The 13,834-nt window shown below is 36.9% G+C and overlaps 2 protein-coding genes across 10 annotated transcripts; one reads left to right on the top strand and one right to left on the bottom strand.

The window, feature by feature from the left end:
• Positions 3,188-6,172, top strand: LOC109231239 (putative pentatricopeptide repeat-containing protein At5g47460). Its single transcript, XM_019396828.1, has one exon. The coding sequence runs from the start codon at positions 3,498-3,500 to the stop codon at positions 5,298-5,300; it is 1,803 nt and encodes a 600-aa protein (XP_019252373.1). The 5' UTR covers positions 3,188-3,497; the 3' UTR covers positions 5,301-6,172.
• On the bottom strand, positions 7,903-12,511 carry LOC109231241. Of its 9 annotated transcripts, none has more exons than XR_002068774.1 (4): positions 12,201-12,510; positions 11,935-12,126; positions 9,912-9,978; positions 7,903-8,206 (listed from the first exon to the last, which is right to left on the bottom strand). XR_002068774.1 is itself a non-coding variant. In XM_019396833.1 (4 exons), exons 1-3 carry the CDS (start codon positions 12,362-12,364, stop codon positions 8,539-8,541), a joined length of 303 nt encoding a protein of 100 aa, XP_019252378.1. In that variant the 5' UTR covers positions 12,365-12,511; the 3' UTR covers positions 7,903-8,206; positions 8,516-8,538. The 9 variants fall into 9 exon arrangements, 5 of the variants coding, with proteins under 5 accessions (XP_019252378.1, XP_019252375.1, XP_019252376.1 ...); XR_002068776.1 differs by having other exon boundaries at positions 12,008-12,126; positions 12,201-12,508; XM_019396833.1 differs by lacking the exon at positions 9,912-9,978 and adding an exon at positions 8,516-8,558 and having other exon boundaries at positions 12,008-12,126; positions 12,201-12,511.

The raw sequence follows: 13,834 nt of genomic DNA on the forward strand, positions 1-13,834 counted from the left end.
GAGTGCCTTGAGAGTGGAAAGCAGATAAATTGGCCTGCTTTTATTGTCAAACTACTGGACAGGGTCATTAATGGATCCAAGGCACATGCAACTCCATATGGGTTCATACCCACAACTGTGCTGGACAGGCTAAGGGTGCCTTTGAAGAAATGGGAGATGGCATCAAGCAAGGAGCATTTTGGTGTTAGGACCTTATTGGCTTGTGACTATCCTGTCAATGCCACCCCAGTTGAACCTGGTTCATCTCTGAAGACACCAGTGAATAGCAAGGTTAGGGCTTTGGTTCAAGAGTGTGGAACTAAGGATGCTGAAATTGCTAGGCTTCAGGCTCGTGTTGCTGATTTGGAAGCTGAAAGAGATGGCATTCGAGCTGAGCTAGCAAAAGAAAAGGAGAAAAGTGAAGGAATGCTTAAGAATATGCTCAACCTTCTCCAAACCCAGCCCTCTAGTTCCTCCAAGCCTTAGGTCTTCCAGTTCTTGTTTTTGAACCTATCTAGAACCTCCAGTGACCTAGATTTGGGACTTTTTCTGTTTTTGTTGCTCATGTTTGGAAGTTTTTCTTTCTCTTTGTGGTCTGTTTGTGGAAACATATCCTAATCAATGACAATTTGCTTTTTCTCTTGTTCTATGAAGATTCTGATCTTAATAGTTAATTTTATTTGTTGGTTGTTGATTAATTGAACCATGTTTTCACTTGCAGTTGCCCCAGTGGCTATGAGTAATTATTAAAATCTGGGATTCACAATATTTGCAACTTTTTGATGATGCCAAAAGGGGGAAGAGATATTGTGCTTTACTTGTTATTCTGTATAATGTGATATTTATAACCTGATTAAACCTGGTCCTTGATGATAAGTTAAAATTTCTAAGTTAAAGTGTTGATGATTAAGCTGAGTTCCACAGGTTCTCTGATCAGTAAAAGCACAGAGTTTGTCATCATCAAAAAGGGAAAATTTGTTGGCCCAAGTTCAGGTGAAGTTTTGAAGAATGACAAATGAACTCAGTCATAGACCAGGTCCATCATGTGAGGCACAGTATTTATCAACCTATACGTGTGAGATGCACGTGAAGAAGATAAGTCTCAAGGATCAAGCAGCAATATCTTCTGAACTAATCGAAAAGGTTGCATATTGGATGAGGAGAGGAAGTCTCCTTATAGGAAGAGGACACAGTCCGGATAAAGGATAGGGTTGGAGTTTGTATTGTTCTAGGACTCAAATTCGACAAAGGATCAGCAATTGAGTCTCAATCAAACTCTGGTTATTAACTTATTAAATAACTGAGATTGTTCTCTTTTACTGGAATTGCACAAACGCAGAAGTGAAACTAAATTGAGAGCAAAAGAGCGAGGCAATTTTGTAAGCAATTTATGTGAGATTCAAGTGTGCATTCCTGAAGCTACTTGGACAAGATAGAAGAACCAATTCCATTGTGTTTATTCTTATTCTAGTTCAATTGTAGTAGGTGGCTTAAAGTTGTACCTTTCCAGCTTTTGTAGAAGCAATTGTAATAGGTACTTTGAGTATTCAAGTTATAGGCTAACTCGAAGGTGTCGCAACAGTTGAGGTTGTGTGCCTCACTGGGATTAGAGTTTAATCCTTAGGTTTACAAGAGTTTTGTAAATGTTGTTTTGGCTCAGTGATTTTAGTGGAAGTTTGGGAAAATCCTACTGAGTAGTAGGTCGTGGTTTTTTTACCTTTTGAGCCAGGTGTTTTCCACGTAAAAATCTCTGTGTTCTTTATTTTATGCACTCTTAATTCCGCAAACAGTAGTAGTAAGTACACCTAGAAGAAACAGGTTCTTCTAGAGCGAAAATAGGGTACCACACAAATCACCCCCCCCCCCCTTGTGTGGTATTGACGTTTAGAACATCACGTTTCCCAACCTTTTATAATAATGAATTACAAAGAAAATCTCGAGTTTGGCCACCCTTGGCAGTCACCAACTCACAAGATCGCCAATACTTGCACAATCTGCCTTTTAAAGGCCCCTGCCTAAGGCATTTTGTGACCACTGATTTTGGCAAGGCAATGTCACATAATTTGCCAAGCTCAAGCCTTGACATAGACAACCCTATGCCTACATCTTTCCCGTTTTCCCTCCCTAGGTACTTAGACGAAATTAGGGTGTTGCTAGCGCATATTTATAGTGCAGTCAACCCTATTACACTTGTTAGACCCTCATGAGTCAGTTTTCCTATTTCAGTTGACATCCCCCAACTGATAGGCCATGACTAAAACGTGCATACACTTAGCCTAATATATAGCCACGCCTGGATAAGGCAGTTGTAACCACTCATCTACATAGCCGTATGCCCAGCACACTTGGTAATCACTCCTTGTGCGCTGCATGTGCATGTTTTGGCCAGCTGCTGCACGCCCAAGGTTAGCATTGCGCCTAGCCTTACCCTTTTACATTGCTCCGCCCCGATGTCATTGCCACAGCTTGTCGTCCATGACTTAGCCGCTCACGCCCGCTACCACAACCGCTTGTTCATGTCAAGTCGCCCCAACTTGAGCAAGTCTGCCCTTGCCAATGCCATAGCTGATATTGGCATCAAGTCACCAAGCCATGATGTCATTTCCCTTGCTAAGTCGGTTGCTCACAAAATACTTAGGTGCCAAGTCGCTCACCTAAGCCAAGGCAACACCGTGTTGCCAATGCCACTGCCTTGGCACTAAGCCGCATTGCCTTAGCGCCTGGGTTTTTACCCACATTGCCTTGTCAAGCTTCCGTCCAGCCTGCCTTGCCCCCTCAAGACCTTGTCCTTTGCTTGCACACAACTGCACTCGTGCTTTAGTGTTGTCCGTCACACTTTAGCCTTGCAACAATTTGTTGTTGTTGACAGCGCCCCCATTGTCTTGCATGTTTATTGTCCCGCACATAGGTCAATGGCAAGGCCATCATGCCAAATCCATGCCACAGTCGCGCCATATGCCGATCAGCTTTGTTAAGGGTCAAACACCCCCTACCTCCAAATCCTGGGTCTTCTCTTGTCAATTGGACCCTCTAGAAATAGAACTTCACAAAATGTAATTTATGGTCTAACTAGGACATCCTCTTGCTTTGAGAATAAGAACTGCTAAGAGTAAAATTCAAGAAAAATAGCCAATTACATAGCACATCCTCCAAAAAGTTATATAATGATATCTGGTATTGCATATTAGAGCTCACTATGCATAAATTAGGCATACTTGCATTCCAACCCGTTTTAGTAAAGCAGGTATATTTGTTTACATTTCAAAATAGAGAAAAACTATACTTGTTCACCTTTGTTTGATATGTTCGTTCATTATTTATACAAACTAAAACTATCCAACATATAATTAGCCTGTATTAATATAAAGGGAACCTTTGACACAGGTAAAAGTAATCAGGAAGATATGTGCATAAATCATACTATGTATGACGGACATTTCCATGTTCTATATTCAAATTGCCTTCAATTACTACATGTCAAGAGTATATAGTCAAAATGTTGTTATGCATACAAAGCAATGCCAAGATTCATCAACTATGAACTAGTCAAGAAATGCTCCATCCAACTACTAAGCAAAAGGCAACTATATTGTTTCTTCTCCAAGTCCATTAGCAGCACTACCAAACCCCATCAAGAAGATGACTTTAATTCAAGAATCATTTTTATTTCCAATCAGGCACAAGCTGGCCTTAGTTCTGAAATTGCCCTGTTCAAGGACTTTCAAATGTTGAATTCTGGTTCCAAGCCTAATGCTTATTCTCTGGTTCAGTTGACCCGTGCATGTACCAATCTGGGTTGGTTTTCACCTGGTGAACAACTTCACTGTTGCATTCTAAAATCTGGGTATGACACCAATGTCTTTGTTACTACAGCTTTGGTCAATTTGTATGTCAAGTCTCAGCTTTTGAATAAGGCTCACCAGTTGTTTGAGGAAATGACTGAACCGAATGTGGTTTCTTGGAATACGTTGATTTCTGGGTATGTCCGTTCTGGGCAGTTTACTGCTGCTCTCAACTTGTTTATGCAGCTCGAAAGATCGGAACTTTGTCCTGATTCGTACTCTTTTACAGCTGCTTTATCAGCATGTGGACCACTTGGTTTACTACTAGTTGGAAGGTTAATACATGCTAAGATTGTGAAATTTGGCGTTGAGTGCAGTATAGTTGTCTCGAATTCTTTAATTGACATGTATGGAAAATGTAGCTCTACTGAAGAATCAACCAGGGTGTTCAATAGTATGATAGAGAAGGACACTATTTCGTGGAATGCAGTCATAGCAGCAAATGCAAGAAACAACAGGCTTGAGCAGGCATTTGATTTCTTGCATCAAATGCCTGAACCTGATACCGTTTCATACAATGAGGTAATTAGTGGCATGGCACAGTTTGGTAACATACAAGATGCTTTTGATATGTTATCAAGAATGCCAACCCCAAATTCATCTTCATGGAATTCGATAATCACAGGATATGTCAACCGAGGCAGAGCAAAGGAAGCTCTGCATTTTTTTCAAAACATGCATCTTAGTAATGTTCTTATGGATCAATTCACATTTTCAAGTATATTAAGTGGCACTGCCAACATAGCAGCTATAACATGGGGAAGGTTGATACATTGTTGCACAATTAAGTATGGCGAGAATGAGACTGTTGTTGTTGGAACTGCTCTCATTGACATGTATTCTAAATGTGGGCAAATGAAAGAAGCTGAAATTCTGTTTGAATCTCTCCCTGAGAAGAATCTGATAACGTGGAACACGATTATATCTGGACATGCTCATAATGGTGATTCAGATGAAGTGATCCGGCTATTTGAGCAGTTGAAGTTGGTGAAAGATTTACAACCAGATTGTATTACATTCGTGAATGTCTTGGCTGCATGTTGGCATAACAAAATGTCATTGCGGGCTGCAAATAAGTATTTTGAGTTGATGGTTAAGGAGTATGAGATATGTCCCATGCCGGAACACTGTTCTTCAATGATTAAGCTCATGGGACAAGAAGGGGATGTGAGTAAGGCCGAGAAAATGATTTATGAACTTGGATTTGAAAATTGTGGATTAGTTTGGAAGGCACTATTAGGTGCTTCTGTCACTTGTCGGGATATAAAAATAGCAGAAGTTGCAGCTGCGAAGGTGATAGAATTGGAAGGTGATAACGAGTTTGTCTATGTACTAATGTCTAATATGTATGCATTGCATAGGAAGTGGATCGATGTTGGTGGCACGAGGGAGCAGATGAAAGAGAGAAAAGTGAGAAAAGAAGCTGGTTGGAGTTGGATCGAAGTGGAAAACTCAACTATAAATTCATCCATGGTGTGATGAAAAGACGATGATAATGATGCCCCGTACTCCAAATGGGGATCATGGAACTATCGCTCGAAAAGTAAGTAAGCTGGTCCTTGTTTGGTCACCAATTGAAACACTTGATGACCTAACTACAAAGGCCAAAAAGAAAATGACCTACAACCTTACCTCAATGGACAATAGGATGTAGGTAGATTGTTTAAACAATGAAGATGAAAATGAAAATGTTGGACTGCTAAATTGAGGCCGGCTGTATGCCAACTTCATTGTCGCGTTTATAAATCAACACATACAACCGAAGCACTAACCTACTGAGGAGAAAAGAGTGAATATTCGCTCTGTCCATTATTGCTACTTGGTTATCAAGTGGAAGTTTTCGGAAACAGCCTCTCCCTCCGGTGTAGGGGTAAGGCTGCGTACATACTACTCTCCCCAGACCCCACTTGTGGGAGTACACTGGGTTGTTGTTGTTGTTGTTGGTTGACAAGCGGAAGTGCTACGACTATACTGGGAAATGTTAAGCTTATGTTGCCATGATTTGGTTTAGAAGATGAGATGCCTGATCTAATCATGCTTGAGGACAACGGAAAGTACTTTTTTATTATGTTGGGAAGGTATCTGTATAATGCAAATAGCCTCTTTTTCTAACTACTAGTATACGTACCCGCGCGATGCGCGGATCGATTAAAAGAAAAAAAGCAAACGCTGCAACTAATGCTGCAAGAATAGTACTTGTTTGCAAGAAATACTCTGCAAATTGTAAAAGCAAAAAACGTGGTTAAATGACAAATAATATAAGACTGCAATTTGCAATCCACTCTAGAACATAAGATTTACATCACCTTCATCTATCTGAAATACTAAAACATGAAGCAAATGAACTTCTTTAATGGAATTCAACANAGGATTCTAACGATTTGTTACTTCCCACATATTTCCTTTTTGAAATTGTTACAGCCTTGATTAATATTTTTCATAAACCGTATGTTTCCTTAAATTTTTTTAGCGAGATTTGAGTTTAAGAACACGGGAGAAATGGAAGTTGGCCGCCAGTTTGGAGAAGTATGTTTTGTGGGTTTCAATCTGCGTATGTTTCATGAGTTGTGCGTGGTGAGCGATTGTCCATTATCCTTAGGTTAGGTTTTGGAGAGAAAATTTAGGGAAAGTGGGTTTTAAATGTGATGTTTTAAATCAGTTTTCTTTTTAAAGTTAAAGAGTAAAATACGTAAAAATTTATGGTCTTCATGGTTCAAAAGTAGATGATCGATTTTTGAAGGAGCTTTTATTTCCAAATAATTTTGAATTAGTTAATTTGTTAAAATGTATGTTTTAAGATCATATAATCAATTAGAAATAAATAAATTTGAAAATTTTGAATTAAATAAAGCTCTTTAATAAAAAAAGTCCGGTCTTCATGGTTCAAAGTTAAAAGAGTATTTTTAAAATGTGCTATTTTTAATTTTTAATATTAAATAATAATCTAAATCAGATTTATTTTTAAAAGTTAAACATTAAAAAACGTATATCTAAAATCAGTTAATTTATTTATAATAAAGAAATACTTATTTTTAAAAAAGTAAAGAAATCTAAAATTTAAAAAACTGAACGTGGGAGTCCAAAAAACGTGGGACTGAAATAGGTACACAAACGTGGACTCTTGGGCACACAAACGTGGGACTTAAAACGTGGACTCAAATTTAAAAAAAAAAAAATTAAAACTTGTCCTTTAATTATGCCATGTATAATCAATTTTTTGGAAAAAAAAATTATTATTTTACCGTGAAAATACATAAAAAGGATAGAAAATCTACCATCAAAACGTGTCATGGTAGTTTAACAATGTAAGTGGTAACTGTCACCACTCACGTTTCTTATTACTACTAACAATGTAAGTGGTAACTGTCACGTTTCTAAATTGGCTAGTTATTTAATTTTTGTATTTTTTTTTCTTTTTAAAATTTTTTTGAATCTCCAAATTTATTGGAGTTATGTCCTAAAACATGACACGTGTCGATATGTCGTTTTGACACTTGGCACAATAATATGGCTTTGCTTCTCCTATTCTATATAGATAGATTATTGGGAGGAGTAAAGCTACAAACTAATTCTTTGATGTTTCCTCCTTTTGCCTCAACTTACTATTTTGGGGTATAATCACTTTTAGCCCGTGCCAGAAACTATTTACATTCTATAGCCGAAAGTGTATAAATTTGGTATAATTTTTATATATAACATACGAAATGTATATAAATGAATAAAAAATATACATTTTTTCGGATATTATTTTGAGAGTAGCTAGACAATGCCATTTTCCCTACTATCTTTAGCCTTCACTAAAATTTGAATTTTGATTTAGTATGATTTTCATCCCACTTTATTTATTGACCGCTCAACTACATTGTACGCATGCATGTTTGTTCTTTGCCGTTGACGCATTGATAATAAAAAAAACATATCGTGTTCTATTTGTTAAATAAAAAATTTCATTTGACCAAAAAAAACATATCACTTTTTACGGCCACAAATAAGTGGCAGAATGCCTTCGTTGTTCAACATCTACAACTCAACCTTTTTCCCTTCTCAGCATAACAAATAGGCCAAAAAATAAGAAATTATGGAAGTATAAAACTCCAACCTCTTCCATTCTCAGTGTAACAAATTGGCCCAAAAAAGAAAGAAGGAAATAAGGATTATTCCATAGTAATATTCCAAGTAATCAAAGGAATCGGAAATCAGAATTAACAGCAAAACCAGCTGAAAATTTAATACATTCAAATACTATTACCACTTGTGTAAAGTTTGAGTAGTCATTAAACATAAATGTCTTTCCTAGGACAAAATCTTGCCTTCCCATTCAAAGAGTTGACAACTTTCTTTGACAATCTGCTAACAACGTCACCTTGGTACCGAGAGACCTAGCTCTATTGCCACAAACAACAAAAGACTCGTATCAGGAGAAATATTAAGATGCAAAGTAGAAAAACAAAGATCAAAACTAGGTTAGCTTAGGTTCGTTAAATCAGTCAAATACATTTTACTGCAGATAAAGTTGCCAATAAAAGAAAAACTTAAACCTACCGCATTACATACAAGATAAATTGGCATTCAAGTAAAAAGAAAAGGGGAGGCTCAACTCTGATTTATCTTTCTCTACAATAAACAGATGATATGTCTGAAAATATGGTTAAAGCCAAGGCAAAAATCTTGTAGCTAATTCAAGCAGATACAACCTCCTCCTGAAGAGCAAAAAATTTCACGTTCCTTCAGTATCATCTGGGAAAACGAAAATTCTTGTTACCAAAATAGGCTTTGTCAAATAGGGGCATAATAGCTAAATATAAAAACAGTTGAAGTCAGAAAATTATTTTATGACACACAGACCCTTGCAGGGTCTTTTGTTCTTTTCTTTTCGACAGAAACCTAGAGGTGACAATCAAAGGACTGTCGCCTCTTAGCTGATACTTTGTCTTGAACAGTTTAAAAGGAAACAGCTACGCATTCTCACTTTCCTAAACCCACCAAGAAAGATCAAAGTTTCACTCACCAGATCAATGGATCAAGGGATTTCACATTATTTGCTAGGAGTATATGTTATAAACAGATATGTTATTTGAAAGTCAAAATGCATGGAAGTTGTTAAAAGATTAATAAGTAATACTTTTAAATCTGCTACTTGTAGTCTCCTAACAGGCTCCACCTATGTCTAACAATCATAGCAGGACTTCCAAAGATAAAACTGGACTGGTGACTGAAATCTTGGATTTCTTAAAGAACAATGAGACCATTCTCATAGACAAGACTGGTATAATTCTTGGGAGCATTTCTGGTGCTGTCATTGACTTAGAAGTGTGTATATAAGATGTGGACAGATATGGAATTGTTATGAACTGAAAGTACCTTCAAACCTTCTCAAACAAATCAAAAGGAAGTGCAAACCACAGAAAGAAAAATAGTGGATGACAGCATGAAAGAAAAACTACTCCTGAATCCCCAACAAACTGGGTCGGCTCTACGAATAAGATGATTTACTTCATTATGTATTGCTGAACCCATCATTCTATTACCCTAAGAATGGCCTAAAACAGCCCTAATTATGTTAAACAGTCTCGCCACAAGACTGAAACATCAGTCATACAGTATCTCCCTCGCTCTAATCCCCTACAGAGCCCCGGGAAGATGCTTGAAACATAGGAAAATCATTCGACTAATATATGAATTTAGGTATGATTATGAGCTTTCAGTTTGCAGTGTGAATCTTAAACTTTGGAATCACTTGAAAGTTGAAAGAGAGGAGCTCTCAAAAACATATTCTCAGAGCATTACCCATCAAATGAAAAGCATTACCCATCAAATGAACCTTTTCTAAATGGTAAGATGCAGAAACACAGTTTGTCAGATAATCCAAAGTGCTACGATTAGAATTAGGTAAAATGACATTATCAACGACAAGATAATAAAATGTTATTCATTCCGAAAGCGTTTAAATTTATGGTTTTACATTCATTAATTGCATGTGAAGGTTTCGAAAAGAAAAATGGCAGCCCTAAACACAATTCACTTCCATCCTACTCATTAATTGTTTTCTTAAGACTGCTGATAAAACTTGGTGCTAAGATAGGAACGCACTTAAGCAAAATAGAAAGGCCTGTGCTATCCCGGTATATTTCTTTCGTGCTTTTGGAAACTCATGTGCCTGCAGGAACCAAATATTCCAGTCAGATAGCTGATCAAAACCTTCCACCTCAAAATATATGCCCAGTTTGGTTACTAGGAAGGGTGTTTAAGAGATTCAAAAACTTCTTTTATACGGAGTTTCGGTAAATATATTAGCTAACATAAAGAAGAACAAGCATGAGAAGATTTATATTTGGTTCATTTTTAGGAGTGAAAAGTTTCAGCCTAGACCAACTTAGACTGCAATAGCTTGATAGGAGGAATAACCACGCCAACCCAGTAAACTGTAGAGCTTTAATGGTTCCTCAAGAGAAGCCCATATTAATCCCATTACATACCCTTTACAACCAGTCCACCACCACCACCCTCCCCAAACGAGGGAAAAAAACATGGGGAATTTAAGAAAAGACGGCAAAAAACAAATAAAAATGTAGAACTACAAACAATCGAAACAAACCCAGTTACTACTTGCATGAAGATTAATAGAGTTTCTGGAGTAAAGATATGAATATAGTAGGTGTTTAACGATAAATACAAACTATTAGCTATTTTGTTTCACCCAAAAAAAATCTTTCTTAGAGATATGTAGTAACATAATTTTCAATATTCAATAATGAAAAGGTATCCAATTTCCTGCACAATAATTTGTGATGTCATTATTTCTAGTTGCTAGTCTAAGTTATTCAACAAGGTAAAACCACAACTGCACAACCATACGTTCTGTTCATAAATGTATAGAGACAATAGGTTCACCATCTCACTTTTACTTTGTTGGTTTCCATTCATGTTAAGGAAATACTTCTTACAGAATTCTCTTTCTTTTTCTAGAGTACAAATGAAAAGGTAGAGCACTATTGGGGTGAATCCATTACTGTTGTTAGTCACTACTCACTATAAAAAAACCTGCAACACAAGTTATATGGTACTTCTGCTTCATCCTATGTAGAAGCCTAGAAGAAGCTAGTAAGGCAAGGATTATATGTGATATTACTCTGCAATTTCTTATCAATAGGAGACACTCTCCCATACAGTTTATTGAAAAAGGGAAACGGAGGAGGGAAGTCACTCCACGAGAGCTTTTCTGCCCCTCTCTCCGCATAAATATGTCCAGTTGTTAACACAAAATGAAAGAAACAGATGCACCATAACTAAGCTGGTGCAAGGTGTAGGTAGAGCTACTGCCGATAAAAAAAGATATAAGTAGAGCTACTGGTCAAAGAATGTAGGTAGAGCTAATTACCTAAATAACACTGGCACATTGAAATATGAGAAGTAGGAAAAGAGCACCAGAATAGGCAAAAATATTAAACAATTTCACAAAGATCATAAGATCACTCTACATGTTTCAGTAGACGGAAGATTAGACAGTCATCGAGCCAATTCAAGACTGTGCAACACTAACTCGAATTCTGATCGGTATACGTAATTGATGTCATATGGCTTTGCATATTCAAAGTAATAATCATATTGGTGTACCATTCTTCGGTAGCCTATAACCATGCAACTCTTTTCTACCATTTGGATATAGTATTCATAAGGAAAGTGGTTTTGATTGCTAGATGTTGTAGTAGTTGTTTTAGTCTTGACAAAAAAAGTTGTACATTAGTTGTTTTAGTAAATGTTAAATTGTACGAAATGTCTCAGATATTGAATTTCCATCTGTTATTAGCAGTTTTTAGTGATTTAAATATTTAAGGGGTCCCCCTTCTACCCGGAAAGAATTCCATTTTAAATTGCAAGATGTGGTAATTGATTTAGTGATTATTAATTCTAGAAATGACTCCCGTATTGAAATTCCCTTTGCTAGCATCAGTTATTAGTGATTTAACCATTTAAGAAGTTCCCCCTTCTTCCGGGAAAGAATTCAATTTAAATCTTCTATTATAACATCTACAAGATGAAACAGGTAGCAGAATAAAAGAAAAATGAAAAATTAACAAACATGTACCAACAAATAGTAAGAACAAGCACATACTTGTATTTATTTTATTTTGGGGGAGTAATAAATGGAACATGCTAGAGGTCTGGAGAGGTGCAGCAGAGAGTACCCTGTGAAAGAGCTCTGGAACTCCTCGATGTTGAGCTTAGGCATGACGTCATCCTCGCCGTAGCAACTGCGTTGTGTAGCGGCAACATTGACTGCAACCCTCCCAGTTCCGACGGAATTCTGCATAACCGATAATAATATAAATATAACAAACGAATTAACAAACAATATATGTTGAGGCAAACGAAAAATACCTTGAAAAAGAGAAACGACGGAGAGGCGACGATGTAGATCTGGTTGAGGCAGAGAAACTGGGAAACGACTGTGAAGAAGAAGCTGATTGAGAATTGGATTTAATGGCGGATCTGATAGAAGAAATTGAAGCTCTATTAATAATTCTGCTACACCTTGAAGCCATTGTAGAATGCAGAATTGTAGAAATTAGTAGAGCCAAGCAAAGAGAAGAGAGTTTTGGGTAAGATCCCGGAGACAAGGTTATTAGGGTTTTGGGTTTTAGCTCCAGTCAAACTAGTCGGATCGGACCCGCTGCCTGTCTGCGTTTTTGGTAGCCCAACTTATTCGGGTCAAAGGCACACATGCTTTTAGAAGTTACAAACTTCAGTCGAATGCTGTATTGTGGGCCGGGACCGCCCCGCGCCTGCGAGACCATGGGCCTAACGGTCCGGTTCAAATGGGTCGGTTCAACCGGGCCAAACGGGCCCAACTGTAATTTTTCAACAAAAAAAAAAATTTAAAAAGGCCAACGGTTAGAAATTTAAAAAGTAACCGTTTGGCATTTTTAAAAAATAGTCATTTGGCTCCCAAACTTTGTTTTAACCCCAAACTTTTTATAATTACACTTTTCCCTTTTCTCAACTATAAATACCCCCTCATTCTTTCATTTCTACTCACAAAATCATCAATCTCTCTCATTCTCTCTCTAATTTTCTTCTATAATTGCTTACTTTGTTATTGCAGTTTGTAAAAATTTGTGAAGTTGGTGAATTGAAGTGTTCAAGTCTTCAACGATATACAATTTTCAAGAAGTTGTTCGTCAATTCGGTAAACTCGTTCCAACTCTTAAGTTTTAATATTATAGTTTTGTTTGTTTTAGTTTGTATAATTATAATTAATATGGCGTTTTCTTTGAAAAAAATGTTTGGTGGTAAGGGAAAATCTAAAATTGGTGAATCTAGTCGCCAAGCTACTACCCCTCCCCCGGCTCCCCGACCTAGACATGTTACCCGTCCTCCTCCACCTATTATTCTTGATAGTGATAACCCTTGTTTTCAATTTAGCGATAGCGAATTTTGCCATGATGTTGCACCAGGTCAACAATTAAATGATAAATATATGAATGCTCTTTATCCTACTGAGGTTAACCCTAGTACCGGTTCAAATCTAGTTCAACCGGGAATTAACAATGTTACCGGTGGCATTTTATATTACGATCCAAATAAAGATCGTGAAGAATTAGCAAAAATGGTTACTGTTATGTGCTTACTCTATAGTTTTCCTTCTAACCCTCACTTTTTGCATTATATTAGAAAAGTTTTTGATCCTACTTATAAAGGATGGCCTCGCGCAACCGTAAAGAGCGATATTTATAAATATAAACATGAATATGAACAATATTTGCGGTATTTTTTTACTCATATAGATTGTCGCATTGCTATTACCACCGATATTGGTAGAAGTGGTAATGACTGGGATTATCTTACTGTAACCACTTATTGGATTGATGAAGAATGGAAAATGCAAAAACGCATTATTGCTTATAGAATAATTAATTCACGTCACACAGGTAAGTTTATTGCTAACACAGTTGCAGATATTTGTAGATATTTTTGCATTAGAGATAAAATAATGTCAATTTCTATGGATAATG

This window comes from Nicotiana attenuata, chromosome 8, assembly GCF_001879085.1.
Source record: "Nicotiana attenuata strain UT chromosome 8, NIATTr2, whole genome shotgun sequence".
In the NCBI taxonomy this organism is placed as follows: domain Eukaryota; kingdom Viridiplantae; phylum Streptophyta; class Magnoliopsida; order Solanales; family Solanaceae; genus Nicotiana; species Nicotiana attenuata.

Excerpts from the sequence above, each read along its gene's own strand:
- LOC109231239 (XM_019396828.1), top strand. The coding sequence starts at position 3,498 with ATGCCAAGATTCATCAACTATGAACTAGTCAAGAAATGCTCCATCCAA.
- LOC109231241 (XM_019396830.1), bottom strand. The coding sequence starts at position 12,364 with ATGGCTTCAAGGTGTAGCAGAATTATTAATAGAGCTTCAATTTCTTCT. Across the intron at positions 12,127-12,200 it reads CGTCGTTTCTCTTTTTCAAG|AATTCCGTCGGAACTGGGAG; the intron begins GTATTTTTCGTT and ends TCGGTTATGCAG.